Source organism: Nematolebias whitei, chromosome 1, assembly GCF_014905685.2.
Source record: "Nematolebias whitei isolate Nwh7 chromosome 1, NemWhi1, whole genome shotgun sequence".
In the NCBI taxonomy this organism is placed as follows: Eukaryota; Metazoa; Chordata; class Actinopteri; order Cyprinodontiformes; family Rivulidae; genus Nematolebias; species Nematolebias whitei.
In genome coordinates, this window is record NC_056498.1 from 20,358,642 (window position 1) to 20,369,561 (window position 10,920).

General features: G+C 44.7%; 1 protein-coding gene across 1 annotated transcript in view; it reads left to right on the forward strand.

Moving 5' to 3' along the window:
• Positions 1-2,791: 2,791 nt before the first annotated feature.
• The window catches only part of LOC119408688 (insulin receptor substrate 2-B), a 30,599-nt gene continuing 22,470 nt past the window's right edge, over positions 2,792-10,920 (forward strand). The window contains exon 1 of the mRNA XM_037675532.1: positions 2,792-7,051. Within this exon, the coding sequence (XP_037531460.1) occupies positions 2,983-7,051 (4,069 nt within the window). The 5' untranslated portion in view covers positions 2,792-2,982. The remainder of the gene's footprint in view (positions 7,052-10,920) is intronic.

The window sequence follows — 10,920 nt, forward strand, 5'->3', positions numbered from 1 at the left end:
AAAAAAAAAAGTCTCGTATGACTTTATTTTCATAATATTGACTTTATTTGACTTTACTTGGACTTTATTCTCGTAATTTTATGGCTTTTAATTTCTTTTTCTTAGCGTGACAATGTAATTTTTTTTTTCTTAGCGTGTCCCTAAAGCTCCATCATTGGGGTGTAACGGTACGCTAAAATCACATTTCGGTTCGGTTCAATTTCAAGGAGGGCGCAGTTCGGTTAATTTTCGGTACAAAAAAAGACAAAATAAAGACTTACAAAACGGTTATTTTGAAAATATGCCAAGTAAACAATACGTTTGTATAAAAAATAAATAAAAGCGACCCATTTGGATGATATTTTAAATAAACGGCACTCTTTGCAATAAATAAACTATACTAACAATAATGAAAATCTTAATAAATACAATAACAGTCAGAACCAGAACAATAAGTAGCAACAAACTGTTTACAATCTAACTAGTCAAGTGTTAAATTTTTGGCCAAAACGACCAACTTGTCCACATTTTCTGCCAAAAGTTGCAGTGACATTATCTCCAGCAGTGGAGAAAACCACTCACTAACAATAGTAGCAGGAATAAAGAGGTAGAGCTTTGCTAATTTTGCAGCGTGGCTGGGTTTGGCCTCATTACTCACAACCTCTTGGACCTGTTCCCACCTGTCCCTGGAAAAGTTCAGAGTTCAGTCATCCCAGACTTCTTAGCTGGAGGTGATCTCTGGTGGATTCCCCTGAACAGGAAGACTCCGCTGTTATCTCTGTCCCAGACTGGAAATAAAATACAAATAGGTTAAAAACAATGAATTAATAAGATTATAATAATAATTTAAAAAACTTAATTATATAATAATAATAATAAAAGCCTCTTCTTGAACGGTTTAAATTGATGGGATAAATATGGGTTTAGTTGTTATACTGTATGTATGGATTATACATATAATGAATGTAAGATTATGTAAGTGGTTAAGGAGTGGGGATTTTAACAAGTTTATACTTCTACCCACTCCCTTGAATATGTAAAACAAAAAGTTTTGACATCATTATGCTTTATGTTGTTGATTTTTTTTTTTTTTTTTGCATATTCAAAAAATAATAAACTAAACTAAGTGGTTTCCTGTTGGTTATTTTATTTTATTTTAAATGAAGTGGGCCGTATTGAAGTCACCTGTGGGCCGGAAATGGCCCATAGGCCGCCAGTTGAATAGCCCTGCTCTAAACCCTCATGGTAACACTGGTCTGAATTGCATATTCCCACTGACAACGTTTAACCATTTTTTTGTCTTTTCACGAAATCCCTCTGACTGCAAAGCATCCATAATGCAAAACCCCGACAATGTTGTTGTAGGAAAAGGGGGTGGAGCTTCTGCAGGTAAGGGGCGTTTCACTTTGGGACAAATTGAGATAGCTGATTGGTCAGTTGGTAACGAGCCTACTAGATTGATGGACATGGCAGATTGGGCTTGTGCAAAAAATTCATACATTTTAAGGCCCGTTTAAGTGTAATATTTTATTCCATATTTTTCCAAGTTTATTCAATATTTTGGTTGATCTAAGGTTTGAGAACTAAGCTTCCTTATGAAATCCTAATGACGGTTTTCTATATTTTTCAGGGGTGCTAAGTTAAGTTCTTTTTAGGGGTGCTTGAGCACCCGCAAAAGCGGCTAAAATCGTCACTGTTTCAGTGTCTAATAAATATTTGTCAAACTGCATAAAATGCATTACAAAAGCTGGTTGAATGAGCTGTGTTACTATAATTAAAGCCTGCAGAACAATGGTTTTGTAGCTGAAGCAAAAAAAATCTGAGAATGTAATTTCAATTCTGTTTGTCAAGATAACAAAAGTTTATTTTACTTTAAATAATTAATAGTTTACCTATAAAACCATATTACATTACATTAGAACTGATAGAACTTCATGATTAGAACTTCATGTTTGTGCTGATGTTCAATGTTTTATGTTATGAGTGTTTAGTGTATATTTAGTTGATGTTTTTCTTAGTTCATATCTTAGATGTTATTACTGTTTTTCTTATGCATTTTATTGTTGGATGTAACTGGGACCCCGTGTACATAATTTCGCTCCACCACATGTACCACATGAGGTGCGAATGACAATAAAGAAACTCTGACTCTGATAGGATCTTTTCAGTGGCTCAATTAATAAAATTAGTTTGATAAAACCACAAAGGTGTTTCTGGGCTACACAGTTTGTTGTAACGTTTAAAGTAAAATCACACTGGAATGTGGTACCAGTGAAATGTTTCGTATAATTTGTGGTTTGGTAAAGTTTAGTAAAGATAAAGACTGATGTGTAACAAGTTGAACACACTTCAGTCTGCTCAAATCGATAGGGGGAAGGGTAGGCTCTTCGCTAACAGGTCTGAGATCAGTTTTCATGGGTGGTACTGTTGCTGGATTACCTAACAACAGGCTCCAGATAAGTGTACAGAGTCTTCGCCCTCTGTGGTGGATATTGAAACGCGATTGGTCAGAACCATTGACGCCGGCACTGATCTCTTTTAGCTATTGGTGTAGCTGCATGTCATTAAATGTCACTCAAAGTGATTGACCAATCAAATGTAGAGTTTGACTCGTAGTCCCGCCCATTTGTTCGTTGACGCAGAGGGTCATGTGTTGTTTGTGCTGTGGCCCGTAGAGATGTGTACAGGAGTAGAAGGAAAGGGAGTGCTAACGGAGCTAACTGGTCCCCCCCGGTGGCAGAAACACGGCTGGACGTGGTCATGTTTTACACGGTAGGCTTTATTTCATGAAAAAAAGCCCGCTTTGGATTACCTGCCTCGCTGCTACAAAGAAAATAGCCTTTTTTTTTTTTGGAGTAACAAAGCCGGTCTGTGTGCGGATCGCAAATCAACCGAGCGAGTCAACGTTAGCTGGCCTAGCCGGACTCGGGAGCTCGTCTCCCAAAACAAGAATGGGGTCTAGGATTAGCCTGCTACTAAAGTGACCTTTGATTGTAAGCTCTCATGGCTAATTTCACGAACTACCAGGAAGGCAAGGCAACGATGTTGTTGGCGGAGGCGCAGCAGAGGGACGTGGGGACGAAACCTGCGGCCACGAACGGGGACGGCTCGGTTGGGGAACCCCCTTCCCTGATAATTAATATCGGCGGAGCAGCAGCAGGAGGAGGCGGCGGCTCTCGTCTCCACCAATATTTGCCGCCCTCCAGTCTCCACCAACACAACCTCGCACACGAGTCGCCAAAGGATCCGCAGCATCACTACCAGCTCGCTCCGCAGCAGCAGCATCTTCTCGGGGAAAACGCCCCCGAGTCCCCGGGCAGAAGATCCGGCGAGGACGCGGCCGGCGGCGGCCATGTGTACGCAGCGGTGACCGTGGCCAACAACGCCTCGGACTCCGTCGACGACATTCGGAAGTGTGGCTATCTGAGGAAGCAGAAGCACGGACACAAGCGGTTCTTCGTGCTTCGGGCTGCCAGTCACCTGGGCCCGAGCCGCCTGGAGTACTACGACAGCGAGAAGAAGTTCAGGAACAGCCTGCGCTCGGCGGCGGTGAGCGGGGGGGCCGTGGCCCCCTCACCCCCCAAGAGGGTGATATACCTCTACCAGTGCTTTACTGTAAACAAAAGGGCGGACTCGAAAAACAAACACCTTATCGCCCTTTACACTAAGGACGAGTACTTTGCCATCGTGGCTGAGAACGAGCAGGAGCAGGAGGACTGGTATGTCGCCATCAGTGAGCTGATGAGCGAGGGGAAGAGAGGGCACGTGGACTCTGATGATTTGGATGATGGTTATGGTACTGTCAGTCCTGGTACTGTGTTTAAAGAGGTTTGGCAGGTTAATGTGAAACCCAAAGGACTGGGTCAAACTAAAAACCTCACAGGTGTTTACCGGCTATGCCTGTCCACTAAAACTGTTCACCTTGTCAAACTGAACTCCGAAACCCCCTGCGTCAACCTCCAGCTGATGAATATAAGGCGCTGTGGACATTCGGAGAGCTTCTTTTTCATCGAGGTGGGCCGCTCCTCCTCTATTGGGCCTGGGGAGATATGGATGCAGGTGGACGATTCTGTTGTGGCCCAAAACATGCACGAGACCATCCTGGAGACGATGAAAGCCTTGAAAGCTTTCGCCGAGTTCCGGCCGAGGAGCAAAAGCCAGTCTTCGGGTTCCAACCCCATGTCGTTCATCACGACGCGGCGCCACCTGGGCAACCTGCCGCCGAGTCAGACGGGGCTGCAGCGGCGGTCGAGGACGGAGTCTGTGGTTGGCACGCCGCCCTCGAGTAAAAGCTCTGGGGCGAGTGGCTATCGCTTTCGCACATCCAGCGAAGGCGAGGGGACGATGAACCGGCCCTTCCGCTCGGCCACAGGAAGTCTGGTGCACCTCAACGCGGCTCGTGCGGCTCATAATCGTCAGGAAGCGGCCGGCGGCAGCAGTTGGAGTGGAGTTGCCACGGGAAACGCGGGAACAAGCACTGGGAGCAGTCGCTACGTCAGAGCCATCCCAGGTTCATCATCCACCTGTCACGCCCGCTCCGCGTCGCTTCCCGTTTCCCACTTTCCCTCCACCACCAGTCCAGTGAGCGTTTCCTCCAGCAGCGGTCACGGCTCCGTATCGGACACGCTCACTCGCCCGTCCAGTGCATCAATATGCGGCTCGCCGTCGGATGGTGGCTTCAACTCTTCGGATGAGTACGGCTCCAGCCCGGGTGACTTCCGGTACTTCCGGGTGAGGAGCAACACCCCAGACTCGCTGGGAAACACGCCACCAATCAGAGAGGAGAACTGTCTAAATGATTACATGGCCATGAGCTGGAGCCGGGAGGTGTTTGGCACCAGCGTGTGTTTTGGAAATGCTAGTGGAGGTGACGCACCACGCGAAGAGAGCACATCAGCTGTGGAGGATGAGCGATTTTCATCTTCATCCTCACTAAGGAGGAGGACTCACTCTTTCTCCAGACCTACTGGGGGTGCGACAGGAGGCTCTGGAGTTGCAGTTTATCAGAAAATGACCCAGACCAACTCCTCTCTGGACGAAGGGTCAGACGTGGTGTTGCCATTTGGCAGTGGGCTGCTCCGCGGTGGGCCGTCCTCCTCTTCCTCTTCTCTCCGCTCTGACTACAGCTCCTGCTCTGAGCACAGCCAGCAGAGCCGTCCCTCCACGCTGTCCCGGACAGAGTCTGCTGCTGAGCGCCCCCCGCTTTCCTCCTCCTCTGCCAAGGAAGACGGCGGCTACATGCCCATGATGTGTGGCGTGGCCGCGTCGCCCCGGGATACCCCTCCTGACTACATGCCTATGCAACCAACATCTTACCCCTACAACGCGTCGCACTCTCCTCAATTAGGTACACGCCCCGCTCACCACAATCCACAGATCCAGCCTCAATCTTCCACAGACTCTCACGGCTACATGATGATGCTCCCAGGGGGTAGCGGCACCTCTCCCTCCCCGGTACAGTCCTCTCCAAGCCCTCACAGTAGCTCCAGCATGGCTGCTGCCGGTCGGAGCGACAGCATAGCAGAGAGACCGCAGAACGGGGAGTATATGGACATGTCCTACAGCAACAGTGGCAGGTGCAAGCTCATAAGTGAAGATAGTGGTGAATATTACACCCCTGTGGAGACCCCCAAGTCTTACAGCCCCTATTTCTCCCTCCCTCGCTCCTACAAGGCCCCCACCAGAGAACGAGATGAAAAAGAGGATGGGGAGTACGTACCCATGAGTTCTCCTGCTAAGCCAGTGTATTCATCAGTCGCAACAGCTTCAATGTCAATACCACAAAAAAGGGGTGGAGGAGGAAGCAGCACCTCCACTCCCTCTCATCCTCCTCCCCCCTATGGAGCTCACCATACAACCGCAGCGATGGCTGACAGGCGGATTGTGAGGCCCACCCGCCTTCCTTTAGGCAGGAAGAGCTTCCACGGTCCGCTGAAGGTTAGCGAGCCCTCCGCAGCGTCTGCAGGCTCCTCGACTTCAGTCCCGGCTGCCGACGGCTCGCGTGAGGGCCCTTCCAGTCCAGGAGAGTACATTAACATCGAGTTTGGTGATCACTTTCCACACCAACAGCAGCCTCCCGCCTATCCGCTCTCAGCCCAAGACGAAACACACCCCCTGAGTTCAAGTGACCCTCGTCGTTCCCCTCCCCATTCCCAGGATTACATGAGTGTGGAGGTAGGAGCAGACCAGCAGGTTGCTGCTGGATGTACGAGTAAGAATCAGTCACCCAGGCCCAGCCTCGTTGCGCCCTGGAACCCACCCAGCTACATCCGACCTCTTGCCAATAATCCAGGGGTGCTGGCTTCCCCTGGAGTCCAGCGAGGAGATCGCTGGAGGTCAGTAGGAGATGATTACACAGACATGACGTTTAACCTCAGCAGAGGTGAGCGGACTCAAACAAGCCCCACAGCCATGCTGCAGCACCTCTGTGTGATCGATGGACATTACGGTTATCTCCCATCCAACTCCTCCTCTATTTCCCCTCCTCTCCCCCCATCAAGCCACCAGCTGGAGCCAAAGGTGGTGCGAGCAGATCCCCAAGGCAGACGGAGACACAGCTCGGAGACGTTCTCTTCCAGCTCCTCCTCTAATTCAACTCCATCCGGAGGAGGACTTGGCCCCTCATCCACCCAGCCCTCGCTGTCTAACCCCACAGCCCCCAACGGATCTTACGAAGCAGAGGGACAGGCCTTCAAGTGGGCCAGCTCAGCTTCTTTCGACAGCGTTTGGATGTCCGTGGAGGGCGTAGGGGATTTACTGCCTCACCAAGCCCAGCCGGGCTCCACAGAAACGAACACAGACTCGAGGACCCCAGCATCCTCCTCCCCCTCTTTTTCAGGGGCTGGAGCCAGTAGCAGAATGTGCAGGAACATGTCTGTTGGCTACCAGAACGGCCTCAACTACATTGCTTTGGAGCTGAGGGAGGATGGGAGTTGTACAGAATCCACAACGTCTGGATCTGGTAGCAGCAACGGGAGCGCAGTGACGGCAGGGATGGTGCCCCCGCCAGAGAACGGAGCCTACGCCAGTATAGACTTCACCAAATCAGACGGAGTCACCACCACAACCAACGGTGAGTTAAAGTTTTTATCTGTCAGACTGCTCACTGATGCACGTCGTCTCACGTGCACCTTTATGCAGCAAAGCCTTTAAATTTAACCAGGTCAGTCATAATGTAGCATTTCTTTGTAGTTGATGAAATTCAGTGGTTTTTTGTGACAAACAGGCAAAAACATGTTAAACTAGAGAAAATGCTGTGTGAAAGCTTATTGCTGAAAAACAGCTGAAATTAACTTTAAAAACATGCTGAATTCTAGATGAAATGAAAGAACAAGCCTTAATTAGCAGAAGAAAGCAAGAATAACTTTTTGCTGAGTTAGGTTTAAATTAGCACAAAATGAGTAAATTTGCTAAAAAAAAAAAACTGCTGAAATTAGCACAAAAATAGCTGAAATGACAGAAAGAAGCTTAAACTAGCAGAAAGAGTTGAAACGAGCTAAAAAATGTGGAATTAGCTGAACAAGTTAAAATTTTCATAAAAACAGGTAAATAGTAGCTGAAATGGCTGAAAAAGTCGAACCTAGTAGAAAAAGCTGAAAGGAGCATAAGAAGCTGAAACTACCATAAAGACATTAGTCTGGAAGTAGCGGAAATTCATTCAACCTTTATTTAGACATGTTAATCCCATTGAGCCTCGAGGACTCGTTTACAAGAGAGACCTGGTTTCAACAAAGAATAACGACAACAATAGACAATCATAAAAGAGGCATACAAATTTAAGTTTCTCTATTTTTTTATTTTTTTAACAAATCAAAACACAAAAGCAACCAAAAGGACAATCAAGACGAATAGTAGCAAAAAACTGTTAGATTAACCACAAACAACTTGAATTATGTGAAAACAGCTGAAATTAGCTAAAAAAAAAAAAAGCTAAAAAGAAGTATCTGGAAGATGTAGAACAATTAAATTAGTAGAAGAAAGCAGAAAGAATGCAGTTTTGCCGAATTAGGCTGAAAGAAGCAGACAGCACAAAAATGTGGAAATTATCTGAAAACAGCTTAAATTAGCAACAAAAACAGATAATTGAAAAGTAGCTAGAAGAGCAGAAAGAAGCTTAATTTACCAGAAGGAAGTGGAAGGAACACATTTTTGCTGAATTGGGCTGAAAATAGTTGAAACGAGTGCAGAAAATGTGGAATAACTGAAAAAGCTAAAATTAGCATAAAACAGCTAAGTAGTAGCTGAAATAACAGAAAAAGCTGAAACTCTTATAAATAAGCTGAAAGGAACATAACAAGCTGAAATTAACAGAAAGACGTTAGAAGAAACACAAAAAATGTACTTAGCAGCAAGAATATGAAAGGAGCACAAAACAGCTGAAAGTAGCTGGACAAAAGTTTGCACACGGAAGCTGAAAGAAGCTGAAGCAGAAGAAAATGTGAAAGGAGCAGTAAAAGTTTGTAAATGGATCTAAAGATATGAAGGATGGAAAAATGAGGGGGAAAAAAGGTCAGAAAAGGCTAAATGTTTCAAAAAGCTAAAGTCGCACCCATACCAAAAGTCACAGCACCCTTCTTCAGAAAGAGCTGGACGTTTTGATTTGTGATTTGTTGAAATAGCACAAAAATTGTGGAACGAGAAAGATGCTGCAAAACGTACGGAAGAAAGATGTGTGAATGCTTCCTAAACGCTCACACTATTCTTATTTTATTCTTCGCTGGAATCCAAAATAAACCCCGAGAGCTGTGTGCTATTAATAGTTTGATCTTGTTTGAGTCGTCTGCTCCTTTGTCGTGTTGCACTTCATATCTAGACTGTGTGATCTCGACAGCTTCCTTCCAGCTCTCCAAGCGTCCAGCTGTTGCCTGTGAAGGCTTCTGTCTGCAGGAACGTTGTTGTAGGAAGTGGCCCAAATGTGTGGTCCGTCTTGAGGGGTTTGTGCCAACTGGAAGACAGCTGGACTTCTGAATGAACAGAGGTTTATGTTAGGTCAGCTGTGGACCGAACTACCCCCCTCCATAAAAAAGGCCTTGTATCTGGTTCTGCTGTGCCCGTTTGTGCACATGCTGCTGTTTTGTTTGTGTCGGCATGTACATAAAGTGCACTCGTGTGTGTGTGGGTGTTTAAACCCTTTTTGTCTGCCCTAAGCTGGTCACTTGAGACATTTTTTAATTCTAAAAACATGTTTATTTATACCAAACATGAAAAAATGCACTGGCAGCAGAACCCTTCGTATGAAGGCAAAGCACACGATGCACATTTGAGTCTAGTTTGCATTCACTGAACTCATCAAATTTCTTCATTTTCCTTCACGATTGTTGGTTTAGTACATTTTAAAGCCATGGCGTCATTTTTAAACTTCTGTCTAAATAATGAGAGATTTCTTTCTTTTCACTGTTAAAAAAAAAATCAGTTCTTTAAACTTTTGAATTGTCTTTTTCTTCTTTGCTCATTTAGTGTAACTTGGTGGCTCCTGTCAAGAGCAGTGGCAACTGGCTGTAGCACAACTTCACATCATCATATTTGTGTAATGCATAAATGCCAGTGCAACTCCTTTATGCAACATAAACAATGAGTTATAATATAATAATATATTACATTACTGACAACTGTATTATAAACAAGTAAACAACATAGTAATAATGCATGGTTTTCTAGTTTTATAATAGTTTATATATATTATATAATGTTAATAATAGTTTGGTTTCTGCCATCAATGATTATTTTTATTGATTATTATTATTGTTATCATATTAGTGCTGTTAGGGATGATTCCAGAGCTGCTCTTTGTCCTCAGTGTTTAAAATATATTTGTGTCAAGGTAGAAACTATGAGGTCGCCGGTTCAAATCCCTGCTGGGGGACATTCTGGGTTGAGTTTGCATGTTCTCTCTGTGCATGCGTGGTTTTCTCCGGGTACTCCAGTTTCCTCCCACAGACCAAAAACATGCATGTTAGACTGATTGGTAACTCTAAATTGTCCCTAGGTGTGAGTGAGAGAGTAAATGGTTGTTTGTCTCTGTGTCTCTCTTACCCCTTTTACCCACGGTATGTAGAACCGGTCCCTTTTTTTAGAACCCTTGGCTCTGTGGTTCCAACCAGGCCGAGCAGGTACCAAAACGTGACGTCAACATTGTTTATCAAATGATGTCAATTGTTCCAACTAGTCTGAGATCCCTTCAAGTTATAGAAAACCCTTTGTATAAATCTATATGAAACTTACAGGTTTATGTCAGTAGCTGTTTAGTTTGGTCTTTAAATTTAGTTAAAAAGTGAAGCCCTACAACATTTATCTGACTTTAGTGTTCATTAATAATTGTTTATCGGAGCCAAAGAGTGTGTGACAACACCTGAAAAGGTAAGTGGGTTTGTTCGTGTATATATGTGACCTGTAGTGTAGCTACAGGAAACAAGCTACGTGTGTCACTGGTAAATTACAGGCCTGTGGTTATCAACAGCTCTGTCTGTTTACATTTCTGATTTACACGCCCTGGGTGGACCGCTTTAGGCTTTAATACTGAGCTGGTCACACAGTTTTTAAGGTCCCATTCACACAGAATAGTTTTTTCTTTTTTTTTTGAGAACACTTTAAAGCTTTATATTGTTTCAGACACGAGTCCATGTGGAGAGGCCCCTAAACCAGGGGTGTCCAAATTTTTTCAAGTGCATGTCAGAATAGTTAAAATGACAGAACTCGCAAGCCACAAACTTTAATTTTTTTAGATTTGTGTGTGTGTCACTCACTCACTTATTTACTCACTTACTCACTTACTTACTCGCCCACTCACCTACTCACTTATTTACTCATTTTATTCACTTATTTACTCGCTCACTTATTTACTCATTCATTTACTCATTCATTTACTCACACACTCACTCACTTATTTACTCATTTATTTACTCATACACTCACTTATTTACTCACACTTATTTACTCATTCAT